Consider the following 15,485-nt stretch of genomic DNA (forward strand, 5'->3'; position numbering starts at 1 on the left):
TAGTGGACATTGGGTTTTCAGTTTGTTCAGTAATTAAGTAGCAAGGTTGAGCTGTTATGGAGAGAATTAAGTTGTTAAAACTTTTATTTATTCCAAAATTCGTGTATCTCATTGGAAAAATGTGGATTTATTTCACATAGATGCTGCCTTTGTGACTATGGTCTGAGATATCCAGGTATAAGACATATTTTATCTGAAGTTATATGATCCACACTTCAGAAAAATCTGTTTGTCTGTGGTTATTAGCTGTTGCAAAGTAATTCAGACACTGTAGTTATGTGTGTAGTTATGTTTCAAGCAGAGTTTCTTGCCTCTGTCAGGCTAAGGACAGATCATATTTGCATCTGGCATCACTGCATAAGGCTGTGAAGCATGTCTTGCATTTTCCATATCACCAATTGGATATGGAATTTTCTTTCCCATTATGTGCCACAGGACAGTAGCAATTCCTGTCTGAAAGTGACAGTGTGTATATATATTTAAGCCTTGAAAAAGCTCTGTCTTGGAGAGGATTGCATGATGGCATTGTAAATATTCTGATGGGGTTTTGAATATACAACCTGTAGAGCTTTGGGTATCTTGAGAGATGAATGCGTAAATTATTCACATATACATGAAAATGGTGCTGTTGTTTTTCCTGCTAGCATGTAGGTTTCTTCAAAGACACTTTTATCACCTACAGAAAGTAAAGACAAAAAGTTTCTCTGTAAATTTTTTCTAATTACAGAAGCAGGAAGAGGGGCTTGGGGGAGGGAGGGATGGCAGGGAGGGAGAAGACGTCACAAGTAATCCTTATCAACTCGTTCCCTTCTTATCTTTAAGGCACATATGACAGCTCTGCTCCCTTGAGTCCACAAATTAGTAAGAGAACCCCTGGCTTTTTTCTCTGGGACAGACACTTTCTCTCCATGCAGTGCATTCGCGTCTTCCAAATCTAACACTGATCAGCACATTGAAAAAAATATAATGTTCACCATGCCTTCCAGCTGTTACACATAAAAATGCTTAACGGCAATTATATTTTAGATACCTTTTAGAATTAAATAAACATTTGATTCAAAGAAATATGGATATATTAAGTGTGTTGGTGTGCATTTGACAGATGTTGTTGCAAATATTTCTTACGGTAATTTTAAATGGTTAGTATTTCAAATGGTTTGGAACCAAAAGCAGATTTCAGCAAATTATTTTTCTAATATCTGTCCTGAAGTGAAATTGAACTGGGACTTTGATCTTCTACATCATGTGAATAGTAAATTCCACTGCAACAGTTTGGTAGACTGAAGTTTTGCTTCATGGATTGATATCACATCTTTAACCTTCCAAAATGTATCTGTATCACCAACTGCATGAAAGATTGCTCTTTTAAAAAGAGCATTAAAAAAACATGGCGAGGCAATGCTAATGACACTGGCCATCTTGAAAACTCTTGTCAAAAGGGTATCAATTACAAAGAGACTACACTTAGGTTTAAAAAAACACTTGTTTAACTCAAGCTCTTCTACCTCAAACGGTCCCTGGTGGTACTACTACTGAGAAGTGTGACTTGAGGATTAAAATAATATGAAAGAAAATCTCCTTGATATGAAAGACTGTCTGCTAAAGGTTAGTAATAATTTTGGTAACCATCAAAAGCATAAATTTGGTCTGAAGTCATCAGAACACTGTAGCACTTGTTCCTTCACTAAAGAAGTTCAGAAAACTGGAGGCAGGACTGCCTGAGAGCCATAATATTCCATTGTAGATTGGAGGACTGATGACAGGATAAATTCAATTTAAACAACCCATAAGTGGAGATGTCAGTCAGGGATCCAGCAGAGTGTTCTAACTGCCCTGCAGGTGACAGAGAGAAATCCCTTCTGGGGCAAAAATGCTCTCAGATACTCTCAAATCACCTATGCCGATGGCAACTTTTCACCCTTTTACCCACCAAAAACTACCCCTCTCATCTAGCATCAGTCCATCAGTACACAAACTCAAAGATTCACAGAATGCCTTGGTTGGAAGGGACCTTTCAAAAATCATCCAATTCAACCAACCCAACATGGTCAGGCTGCTTAATCTCTGTCCAGGCTTTGAATACTTCTAGTGAGGGGACATCCACCACTTCCTGGGGCAACCTGTCCTTCCAGTTTTCTGGGACATCTTTATTCAGGAAAAAAAGACAGAAAAGTCATTGATACTTCTAACCGTAACCACAAGTTAATAGACTTTAGGTTCAGATGAGGAAGGATGAAGGGGAGAGACTAAAGTTTATAACGACAGATTAGCTCAATGTGTGGCAATTCAGTTACCTGGATGAATTTGTTAAAGACAGCGGGGGAAAAAACAGGAATTTTTGACCTGACCTCTGCAAGTCCTTCAAATTGAAGATTCATCAGTCCACCCATAAGGAAGATTATACTTAAACCTGGGATTCAAGTGGATAGAATGGATACAAGATATGTGAACTGGGAGGTAGACACGAAGTGTATCCTTGATGATAGGAAAGAAAAGGAGCTGGTTTCAGGTACTAGGAAAGTCTGAGAATGAAGGCTAAGAGGATGGAGAATATTAGGCAAGAAAGGCAGAAGAAGCAGTGAAAATAAGAATGGCAAAACCCACTGAAGTTGAAACTAAAAAACACCTTGTTTTTCCCTGTCCTACATGAATGTACATGAATTTCCCTAGTCATAACCCTACTGTACATGAATGCCTTCTATTATTTTCTGTGGTACTTTAATATCTCATTGTTGCTTCATTGGGCACAAACTCTAAGAATAAATAGCATAATTAGAATATCACCTCAGGCTATTGTTAAAGATTTTGTAGGTTTCTTGTAGTTACTGTACTAGTGAGAACTTAATTTTTTTTCTCTGCAACAGGGTAAAGACTGATAATAAAAAAAATTTTTGCAGTTGTATATCTCTTTGTGCATTCAGACATTGACTGTAAAACCATTCCAAAACACCCATGAGGCATAGTTTTCCATTCAGAAATGCAAATCCTAGCCTCTGAAGCATTTATTTAACTTCAAGGAGAGCAAAAAAGAATAAAAGCATAATCCCTGAATAAGCAGCCACACAGCCTTCTACTGAGAAGGCATGTTAAGGCAAATGAAGTATCTGAGTCCAGCAGACTGCCAGAGGGCTTCTCTTACAATTGAGTGTGTATCAACTCTGTTCTTGTTTCTTCACAGTGCAGCACCTTCCAAAATACATCCTAGAAAACCATTTTCCATGGCTCTTTAAAGTGCTTGCTATCTGCTTTGTTTTCTACAATTGCTTACAGGCTGATTTAAAGGGATATTTCCTGTAAAACTCCATTCTGATTCTAAAAAATGACCATAACAAAAATATCCTTTCATATGCAACATAATCAAAAGTGGTGAATTTCATAACATAAAACCTACGTCCTATGCTTTACTGTATTAGCCCTACAGATATAACTCAGATGAAAGACAACCTTGTGTGAGATGTGGAGTTGTACCTACTTATGGAAAACTCAGGTTAATTGCTATGCTTGGTGATAGCAAAATAGAACAAAGCGTTATAACCTAAATTATGTGTGCCAAAGTGTGAGGTGAAAACAGCCTTGCATTTCAGAGATTATGGGTCTGTCAAGCAGAATTATTTCTATTTCACATGTAGATAATATTCTTCTGCTGCAAAATCACTTGAATCATGGATGTCACAATGCAATAACCACTTGACCACAACTCAGATTTATGTCTCCAAATGTGTATTTTAATTGTAATGCTGCAACAAGAAACTGTATGGAAGCATAGCATTTACAGCTAAATTCTAAACTATATGAATTTCATGGCCATTCAAAATACTTTAGAAGGTATCACCAAGACATTGTTTTTAAGTATTTTTTTTGTTAGAAGTACATATATAATATCTACCATTAGTTACATCTGTGGACCACACAGTGAAGTGCCATCAGTCACAATAATTCTCTTTCGGTCAGCCCTAAATCTGCTGTCCTCATTTGTGGTTTAGGTCAAACTTAGATACTAAAGCTCTTCATATACTTTGCAATATCACAAAGTAATGCATGTGTAATAATAAAAAAAAAAAAAATTAAAAAAATTAAAATTACCTCATCTCTTCTGAGCAGAACCCAGAATACAGAAGAATTCTTTCTTCTGTATTTCCACCACAATTTCATTTTATGTCTCCTCTTCTTAGACTTTTCATCCTCCTCAGTATCTCCAGTTATTGCAGTATGTTTCAGAAGTTAAGGCTTAAACTTAGAATTCTGAAGATTTCAAGTTCCATTTGTATTTTTCATTCTGTTGTAATATGTGGTTTTGAGTAATCAGGTAACTTGCCAGTGCCTCTGTAAAGCAGAGTTTGCATCTGGCCAGCAACATGGCATGTTTTGAATTGAACTAAATAATTTCCTGTGTCACTATGAGGTATTATTAAGTACCAAACACTTTGGTTCATTCAGTAGCCAAATAAGTTGGAAGAGATTTTCTCCCATACAGATGAAATGGAAACAAATGTATTTTTAGTAGATTTTTATAGAGTTAGATTAATAAGCTTTGCTTTCATTCATTTCTCTTTTCCAAGGCAAGATCAGCTTCCCCTTAGACTCTCCAAAAGCTTCTTGTTCAAACTATTTTTAAAAGTTTGCAATGAAAATATACATGATTTTTTTTTTCCTGTAAGTTTTAACACTAATTGTAAAAAGGATCTGGCTTTGTAATTATGAAACAAGCCGCTCCTTGCCTTCTCCACAATGCACTTTAATAAAAGTTTATTCCTGTATTTTCAGAGTTATTTTTGCATGTTTTTTAGACCTTTGGCAGATTTATTCTTTCTAAAAAAAAAAAAGGCTGTTGTTTCCAGGTTTTAAAGTTCTGCAATACAACTTTATTAGACCTACATACAAGAGTACAATTGCAACAAAGAAAAATTTTTGGTTGCGTCTCCCAGCATGGCATCTATTTTTATTACATCTTCCTTCACAAATTTAAATATGCATGTGTTTATTCATAGTCTGTAGGCATTTGTGCCTATTTTATCAGACTGCATCTCCAGCTTGCCAAAATGATTTTGAATTCTGAATCTGTCTTACAGAATTTTGTGCTCAGCCTAAGCCTGGTGTTGTGTGTAAATTTGGTAGTGTCCAGTCACCAGAAAAATAAAATTCCCCCCAAATACTGGATGCAATAGTCCAGATACCACCTTTAAAAAGTGTGGAGGAAGATAATAATTTTCCTTACTCTACTGGCTGTGCTCCTGGTAAACCAGATTAGAGTGCTGTACATTGTATACTTATTCTCTAGATATTTATGAACTATTTTATGTACTTAGCTACCCATCTACTGTGGTACTTAATTCTGATTTCTTTGTAAAGCCCTTAGAATCTACTTGAATACTGCTGATATAATTAGTTTTTACCACCAGACAATAAAAAGACGCGACTGGGATGGACTAATTGATAAAGTTCCCAGGTACTGATATGATGAATATGATTAGGGGCTCTATACTGCTTTGGGGGTTTTGGCTGCTGAGTTTCAGAGTCGACTTCCACAACACAACTGACTGACCTTAAAACAAATTGCTGGAAGATGCCTCAGCAGGGCTCAGCCTCCTGTCATTTCAGGAGCTGCTTCTAAGCTGGGTGCTCATCCTTGCTCTCTCACTGAGCTGTGCTGCAGTTTGCCTGAGTCTTTCCACCTGCCTTGCTGACCTGGATACTGATCCTGGTTACAAACTGGAATTACTGGCTTGATCTTGGACATGTTGTATCACTATGGACATATCTGGTATGACTGGACTGCTGGCTGACCCATTACAGAGCTTCTCTGCTATCCTTGCCTATAGGAGGTGGGACTGCATGCTTGACAGTTCTGTCCTTACCTGCCTTGTGGCGATGCTGCCTTTTTGGATCTCATTTCCTTATGGAACAGCTCCTCCTGCTGCTCCTTGACATGACCATTGTAATCTATGCTTCAACCATAATTCTCCCTTGTGGGTTTACAGGGTGTTGAGCAGCTTTTGAAACAGTTGACTGCTAGGCTTCTATTGTAGCCTTTCTATAAACTGTGTATGGGGATATATATGTATTTTGCTAGTTGGCTCCATGAGGATGGGCTGTTAGATTCAGCTAGCATTCATCTGATCTCTGATGTTGATTTTGACTTATGGATAGATTCTGGGAGATGGCCTGAGAGACCTTTTTCTCCATCTGCACCATGGACTCAGACTGAGTGCCTGACAATCAGCATCAAGGGAGTAAGGCTGCAAAATGCAATGGAGCACCTTCTCAGGTGTCGGTGACCAGAATGTGATACAGTGACAGTGACAGGCATGAGATCAATACTTACTTAAACTGACCCTTTTCAGGTCAAAATGTGTCACTTCTTGCTGTTCCACCAAAGTGCACAGCACAATATGATCCCTGGAACTGGACAGTAATTTTTCACGGGGTGAAGGAGTTATCTACCCATCAGCAGCTTCCTTTGACCCTTCCTAGAGAAAAAGATTGCTCCAGTACTTTCTAGATAATCCTGAGCATGAGCATAATTGAGAATACAGCAGCAGAATCAAATCCAGCAGCTGGAATGGCAGCAGTGTCACTCAGACTGTCAGCCCATTGCCAGATACGGTAGGCTTGGCTTGGCTTTTGAGGTCTGCAGTGAGTAGAGGCACATGAGTCACGCTGGATCTCTTAGCCATGGAAACAAAGGTCATTCCCTGGTGTGGGTTACCAGGATAATATAAAGTTGCATGAAATAACTGCAAGTTCTGTAGTTTGTTGCATATGGGATGAATTGCAATTTAGTAATAACCCTAAATTTAGAATTATTTCTGTAAGCAGTTTGCTGACTGCAAACTGTTCCGATTCTCTAATTGTACAACATTAGGAGGGTACTGTAGTATGTTAATAACTACAAACAGATATTGTTTCAATGTTACATAATTTCATTAAATGTCTAACCTCTCCTATTGAAACATCTCCAGCAGAGTTGGTATTTATGATATTTGTTTATGTCTATACTTAATTAGATTCTGTCATGTATGGGCAGTATTGCTACAAGTGGATGAATCCGTTTTCCTGATGAAGTGTGGATGTTACAGCTCTGTTTTATTGAAGTCAGGCTAGGAAGTGAGGCTGAGGAAATACTCCTTGGGCAGGTATCCCTGCCTGTGGTGGGGAGGTTGGAACTAGATGATCTGTAAATTGTCCTTCCAATCCAAACCATTCCATGATTGTATCATCCTGTGGTCTATAGAAACGCACACAAGCACTTACAGTCAGACTACTCAAGCACACAGGTGGCCATGCAGATCACATGGACAGGAAGTACTTGAAAACTTTTCTTTGAAAATGCTTTGAAAATTTAGCTAATGTCAGTATGAAGCCATGAGAATTACCAAGTTATTTAAAATCTAAGCATCCAGAGCACAAAGATGAACCCCTACAATTTTTCAGCCTTGTTTCAAGCCACGTGATTCAATTCACTACTTTACAAAATTTCACCAAACTTAATGACAGATGTGTAGAGAAGCCTCCTTTGAGGTTTCTTGAGGCTTCACAGCAAAAGAAAAAAATGTCATATAGCACCAGAGAAACATTCTTCCTGCCATAAAAAGTAAAAATGGCTGGGATAATACACAGAAAGCAATAAAGCAGCAAACTAAAATGGATTCTGTTGTCAGCAAACACTGTTAGAAGACACATAAAAATACTGCTGAAGGTTTGAAGAGACAAGTATCAGCATGAATTACATAGTGGAAGAGGATTACTGAGTGGATGGATGAAAGTACAAATGTTCCTAAAATGCCTCAGATTAATGTGTTTTACAAATTCTGTTTCAGTAATGATATAAATTAAGAGCTACTTTCTTTAAGCCACTGAAGGGAAGATTTACCACAGAAGCTGTATTCTCAACTGTAAATTACTTATTTCCTAAAAATATTTCCTGGAAGAGCTGTGCAAGTGTAAAGACCAGTGGAACAGCTGCTTTGACTGGCATAAGAGAAGGATTGGGTGGTAAGATTACATCACCATCACTACACCTGGAATTTGTTCACTGCAATGTTCATAGATGAGTTATTACAGCAAAGAAACTGGAATCAGACCTGCAAAAGGTGCTACAGGATGTCATCACTTTGGTTCATTACATAAAAACAAGGCCTTGAAATATTAGAACCTTTACAATACTGTGCAATGACAGGGGAGACATGATGAAAATCCTTTATACCTGTTGGGGGTTGACCTTGATTGGCTGTCACATGCCCACCAAGCCTATTGGCAGATATTTGAATACATCTGATAAGGACCTGCTTCAGTATTAGAAGAGGCCACAGAGATTATTACTCTCATAAACTAAGACATGACAATGCAAGACAGGAAGAGATTAAAGCATAAGATATTTTAAGAAAACCAAATCTAGGCATGTAAAGCAGGACATCAGATACTGGAGTGCAAACCCACAGTTCTAAAATCCCCAGTTGAGCTGCTCCATAGCTTTACAATGCAAATCCTTCCACAAAAATGAAAACTATGCAACCGATTCTTGACCCAATTTGCATGCTTAGACAAAACAGCTGAGACATCAACCCCCAAAACAACATGTAAAGCAGCAGAAATATTAAATGACATTAGGATACTTCTGCCCCTGAGATAAGTAGGTGAGCATTGCCCATAACAGCTCCTTGGGATTGGTAGTGCCTGGCAAATATGAGGCTTTCAGGAGCCCAGAGGAAGCTGAGTAATAATTGCAAGCTCTTGTATTGCAATGGTGACATCTTTTGCTGTCCTTTGTCTATCAATTGCTATAATTGAATCCCTGGCAGGAATTCTAGGAAATGGAATTATCTTGGCTGCCAGTTTATCAAGCTGCATTGGGAGCAAAATATGGCCTCCATACGACATGATCATGATCTCACTGAGTTCATCTAAATTCATTTTGCAGTCATGGAATACACTGGATTCCTTAATGAGTCTATTTTATGAGCCCTTCATTCACGAAGAAAACATGTTTGTAGTTTCCAAGACAATTTTTACATTTCTGAGCTAATCCAGCCTCTGGTTTGGAGCCTGGCTTAGTGTCTTCTATTGTATCAAGTTTGCCAGTTTTACACAGTCTTTCTTCATCTGGCTGAAGCTAAGAATTGCCAGGCTGGTGCCCTGGTTGCTGCTCACATCATGGCTCTTCTCCTTCACAGCTGCAATTCCCTTTGCCTGGGATGTCTACAGTGTGCATGAGAACATCACTGCTCCTTCATCCATGACAAACTCTTCAGCAAGGAGAACAACAAAAAAAGACAGTTTGGGTTTAATAATTCTTCTCTCTAATGCTGGTATAGTTATGCCTTTAATATTGTCTGTTGTTTCCAGTGTTCTGCTGATTCGGTCTCTGTTGATACACACCAGACGGATGCAAAGTAATGCAAGTGGTTTCAGGGATCCCAGCTTAGAGGCCCATAGGAAAGGCATCAAGTCAGTCTGTTCCTTCTTTTTCTTCTATATTACATATTTTATTTGTTTGCTTCTCCTCTACTCCAGAGTCTTTTCACCTTTAAGTGATAAGGAATCCATGTGTATAGTTATATTGTCTGCCTGTCCTACAGGATACACAATGGTTTTAATTTGGAGCAATCCCAAATTTTGAGAGCTTCCAGCTAGGATTTGGCACCACACTAAATGTCCTTTCAGTACTATATCTGTGTAAATGATCATGAGTTAGCATGCAATTTCTAGTTTAGATCCAAATTAATTAAATGAAGTTGTCAGAGATAAAAAATATTAGGCACTGGAATTAATATATTAGGGCCTTGATCTGGAATGATGAAGAAGAGTAAAAATTTGCTTTACTTGGATGTGAGTTTTGTTTTGAAATATTTTGTAAGTTGTCTCCTATTTGCTACACTTTCCTTGAAAATTGCCATGGTTTCTCTGGAACAAGAGAAAAACAAGGCAAAAACTCAGATTCCTGTGTGATTCAGTAAAAGAACAAAACAGCCTTTTGATCTTTTTCTGCTCTTCCTGAAGTAATGACTGTTGTCAGTGCATTATACTTACATCAGAACTGGAGATTTGGGAGCCTTTCCAGCTGTAGTGGGAGTTTATTCACTTTTAAAGTAACTGTCACAGAAACATACATGACTTGAGCCTTGTGTTCACTAAGCCCATCCTGATTCAATGTGTCTGGGTTGGATGTTGTCAATCTGTTTGAAACAATGGACCTGTAATAGATCTGAGTCTGTGCCTGAATTGCTTTATTTTACAAATTAAAAAATACCAAGTCAAAGGATAACTTGAGATGGAGTCTTCCTTTCCCTCATGACAGAAACTGTGTCACAGGTGACAGCACTGGCATCCATGAACATTTTTAATGCCATTTAACAGACATGCAGAAAGTTGAGCACATGGCAATGACACGCTGACATGCCATTGTCAGCACCATGCATTGTCACCATGCTGGTTCACAGCTCAGCACCATGAGACACCCATGTTGGGAGGGTTGGTCCATCCTCTGCCCTTCCCTGCTCTCCCCTCACCGGCCTTCAGGAAGAAACCTCAGAGCTCTCTGCCCACACCAACAAGCAAAACACGTGGGCTGTGCTCAGCCCACAATCCGTGTGTGCTGCCCTGCTCCTGGCTGAGCTCTGAGGCACACGGCTGCTCAGCAGGGACACCCCGAACAGCTGCTCTCACACAATTTGGTTTATGTTCCCTTATTCCACATTCCTTATGCACACGAGATTCAAAAGTGGTCCTTGTGTTTTTTTCCCAGCCTCTTTTCGTATATCTTCCCTCCAAAGCTTCCTTTCCATAAAATTTAATTAAATACTTTCCAGTTCATTAGCATATGTTTAGAAATCAAAGAGGGAAAGTAGACAGAAATATTGGAAAGTGACTCATAGGGCCAGTATTCTGGAAGACCTTTCTGTCTGTAACTAACCTCCTAAATAACTATGGCCATATGAATAAAAATACCTTCAACACGCATTATATGCACCATCTACTAAATCCCTGTGCACTATTGGAAAAATTATAAGATAAGTTTGATAAGGGTTTGTTCTGTGAAGGAAAATAGCAACTTTTGTATTAGTAGGAAAATTACATTTCTTGGGATTAGGATCCTCTGAAGACATGCATCATGTCTGAGAGCAGGCATATTCTCTTTTTTCACTTCTGTTTGTAATCTAAAGGTGATTTGTACCCCCCACCCTAAACCTGCCAGTTTGCAACCTGAAGAAGGTTTAAAAGTCATGGAATCAGACCCTTCCAAAACATCTGAACTCTTTCCACACACATCTATACCACATAACTGCAATGGCAGCTTGATTCCAGTCTGGTACAGTGAATCAAATCATGAAACAAAAAAAATTCAAAGTTCATCCTGCTCTAACATTGCTGAAAGACATCATGCAAATCATCTTGTCGTGTACCTCTTTCTATTGAGCATCCTGGAAAAAGCTCAAAAGATTTTCTAGGAAACTATTCACACATAACATAAAGCAGTGAGGCCAGCATTTGAAACAAAGCCCTTTTCTGTTAAAAGCACTTTTCTGTATTACTGTAATTTAAAGATGAAGAAGTAATCAGTGAGCAATTCAAAGAAAGAGAGTAGTCATCATTTCTTTTCTAAAGCACAGTCTTTTCCAGGTGAAAAAACAGTAATTTGATTAGAGTCCTTATCTCAAGGCAAGAAATGCAAACATCTACATGAGAGATGACTACAGGATTCTTCTCTGATTTGCATTCCCGTAAGCACAGATGGAATTTTCATAATGGACAACATCTGATGGACTCTGCTTTCAATGCCCATCAAAACATGATTTAAAATTGGTAGCACACATACGGTTGGCAGCTGGGCACATTATATGATGGTTTGATGTCTGATGGTCCCTTATTAGCTTTGCATGTGCATATCGAAATGAATGGCATAGAATGGAATAGAACATTTAACTGGATAGCGTCTTACACAAAACCACACATCTATTAAAATGGACAGTTTCTTCACCAAAATTGCTTTTTTCCATCTCAGAGGAGCTTAGTTTGTTGAGATATGGAAATGCAAGTATTATTCATGCCTTCAGGTTGCAAGAGTCTTATATAAGCCAAATTTTGTTGTTTTTTCAGGCCAATTCACTGGGCTCTTTTTGTACCTTTTACTTACACAGTGAAATCTCTTAGAACAGTATCTTTCTTTTATGAAGGGACATTAAAATGATATCTGCACTTAGCTTTTGAATTGTTTTCATTGATCCTATGAAATGGAAGGGAACACTACACTAAGCTCAGAGCTGAAAAACAAAAATTCTATTATCTTCAAGTAGTTGGACACACATGTAAATGTGTGTGGAATTAATCTAAAATGCAGGATAGGCAGAAATTTCAGTTCAGCTATGACAGGATATATGTGTTTGTGAAAGTCCAGGAGCAATTAATGTCAGTTGCTCAAAAAATGAAGGACATTTCTGCTTAAGGGAGTAAATCACTGTTTGTTTTTACCACAGTGACAAAAAGAGTGTATCTACAAGTACATCTTAGACTCATGGATTCTCAGATCACTTATTTTACAGGGAAAAAAGGAGACCTGAATAGAAAACCTCATTGTGCAGTGTTATGAAAGTTGAGGTTACTTAAAAAATCACCAGCAAGGGTATCAGTAAAAATCAGATTTAATACTAAGTAACTGCATGACAAGAGTCATTGGCAAGGTTCACTCTACTACTTACTAGATGATTAAGGCACACCAAGGGTAAGAAAGCAACAAACAAAATCCACTCAATCTAAACAGAAATTAACCAAGTACTATCTATTTGTGAGTGTGTGTTTTGATGTGTGTTTAGCTATGTGTGATAAAAGGATAGAAAGGGCAAGCATAAAAAGAAATACAGCCTAAAAGCTTAATAGCACTCAACAGTACTTAAACTTACTTGTACCTTAAACTTGACAATTTAGTAATAGAACCACACTGAACAGCATTTAACATAAATTATACCTTAAATGTAACAATTTAGCAAAGGAATAACACTCAACAGCATTTAACTTACCTTATAACTTTAATAAAAGTTACTTACAGGCCTAGCTTACTTACATACCTAAGATACTTGAACACCTGAGAGAGCAGCATTTCTCCTGTTTTGCCATAGTTTTGCACACTTGTATGCACACAGACATAAAAAGTCAGTGCAAGGTACTCATGAAAAATTCCCCTTGAAGGTAATGAAATACTCACTTTGGATGCCCTTGCATCTCCTCAATGGGTAAAGGGGCCTCGAGGAGTGGGGGTATCAGCCCAGGGTCCATTGTTATTTGGTGGTCTCTGGGCGCAGCAAAGGAAAGTTTGCTGGCTCAGAGGGCGGTTGCCGGTTTCAGCCGCTGCGGCCCAGGAGAGCTCCAAGGGTCTCATTTTGGAGCTCTGTTTGTAGGCCACAAGTGAGCGGGCCTTAGTCATAACAGTGTTCAACCTGGCCACGCTTCGGGCCAGCACCCCTTCTTTGAAACTGTGAGAATAAGGATGTTACACCATTCAGGCAAGAAAAACAGTTTCCGAGGCTGTTCATTAAAAATCCAGGAGCTCGTTAGGCAGTGCAAGTTTCTGAGAGCAGACAGCGTTTCTGATAAGCTCGAGGAGCTGGGCCCAGTGGCTGTTCATCAAGGCCTGACGAGCATTCCTGAGGTCACAGTGCGGCCTGAAAGGGCAGGGATAAACCAGCACAGCCAGTAAAAAGCTGAAGTGGCAGACAGCAGCCTAAATGGTCTAAGAGGAAAGAGCTACCAAATAATTTCCCAGCCTTGTCTGAACAAATGCTGAGAAGATCCCAGTGCATAAGAATAAGGCATGGAATAACTTGCACTCTCAAAAGTGGGAAGAGAGTTGAAAGGGCAAATGTGACAAGGGCAAATGTGTGTGTACCAAGAGTGACACACACTCTTGGTACAAGGGAACAAAAGGGTCAGAGAAAAAATGAAGGGAACAACATAGGCTATTGTATAACTGGGTACAAGTGCAAGAGACCATCAGTACAAAGGGAATTGTTATTGTTAGAAATGAGCGCAATGGGCCAGTCGGGTCAATTATATAGCCAATTTATTAATACAGAAAAGAGAAAGCAAATTGCAGCGCTGGGCGGCAGGGGAGTCCTCGCTCCACCAACTGCCGCGCCGAAAGTTGTTCCGTTTCCCCTTTTTGTACCCTCCCGCTTCTAGCCCCATCGCAATTCCGGTGCTTCTCCGCGCATGTCCGCCCGGCTGTTAGAGGGTCTCCTTCTGCCTCCTGGTGGTCGTCGATGAAGGCCTCTGGTACTTTTCCTTGGTACCCCCCCCCTCCTGGGAACCTGGGACTTGGAACAACTTCTAGATGATTAGCTCAGCAATGTTTAGTCTCATATGTTATCGCATACTAGTTGGCGGTTACTTATTTACACTATGTTTCCTCCTGTTTTTGGTGAACAAGAAGGTCACATTCCCATCACAATCTTATGCTCTCTCCTGTTTTAGTGAACAAAAAGGGCACATTCCCATCACAGGAATTAATTAACTAATTAATGGCTGTAGCTTTCCTTAATTATCTGTTGCTGTATCTCAGCATCCAACTACAGGTTTCTTCATCATTTATGTTGGACGCCACCACAATTTTCAACTCCTGGACAGGCAAGATCATCAGTCTTTAGTGTTTGACACATTCCTTCCAATCAGAGGAAGGAGCATAAGGAAACATTATGTATCCCTAAGGGGATCCAATCACTTTGCTTTACCAAATCAATTTCATACAAGCTCCATAACCTTCATTATTGATAATACTTAGGCTGACTGTATTCTATGTGTATGATACTCAGTTTTTCTTTTGAAATTTCTTCAGACAGCAGTCACAAAGACGATGAAGTTTAATTGACACAGCTTGCACTGAATTAATTATTTTTAAAATTGTCTGTTCTTTCTGGGCACAATATGGAAATGTAAAGGAGGATGATCTATTAATTTAGCACAGGTTCTATTAATATTTAACAGGTTATATTAATTTAAAATAGAAAGAGTCAAATGCAGCAACTAACAGAACATGCAAACAGCTATTCACTGTAGTTTGCATCCCTGTGATTACTGGTTGGGCTTTTACAATCAAAGCATTCTATCCTCAGCTAAGAGAAATGGAAAATCCTATTGCATTTTTAAGGCTTTCCTGGACATCCACAACTTTGTCTTTTTCTGGGTATATACCTTAAGAGCAATACTATCATCCTGATTTTAGTTTGATTAATGCCTATACGCAGATGACACTTGTGAAACGTAACAAATAACTTTAAGACAGCATATTGAAAATATGCCTAATACAGTTATTATAATAAAAAATTATAAAACTCTCCAAACATTAGTAAAAAGTGACTAATCATATCTGATGCCTACATTTTCAGTTTTGAAATTATTTCCTTGTAAAGATACAGTCATTCTTCTGTTTTCCAAATATGAAAATTTAAGGATTCAATCAGCTGTACATAATAGCAGACCTGGCAACTCTTGAACAGATT

The 15,485-nt window shown here is 38.7% G+C and overlaps 1 protein-coding gene across 1 annotated transcript; it reads left to right on the plus strand.

The window, feature by feature from the left end:
• Positions 1 to 8,740: 8,740 nt before the first annotated feature.
• On the plus strand, positions 8,741 to 14,253 carry LOC120506318 (taste receptor type 2 member 40-like). Its single transcript, XM_039717722.1, is given in 4 exon segments — positions 8,741 to 9,672; positions 12,447 to 12,493; positions 13,494 to 13,645; positions 14,170 to 14,253. Coding segments are annotated over 4 exon segments (1,215 nt in total).
• The last annotated feature ends 1,232 nt before the right edge of the window (positions 14,254 to 15,485 follow it).

This window comes from Passer montanus, unplaced genomic scaffold, assembly GCF_014805655.1.
Source record: "Passer montanus isolate IOZ18808 unplaced genomic scaffold, ASM1480565v1 scaffold39, whole genome shotgun sequence".
Lineage (NCBI taxonomy): Eukaryota > Metazoa > Chordata > Aves > Passeriformes > Passeridae > Passer > Passer montanus.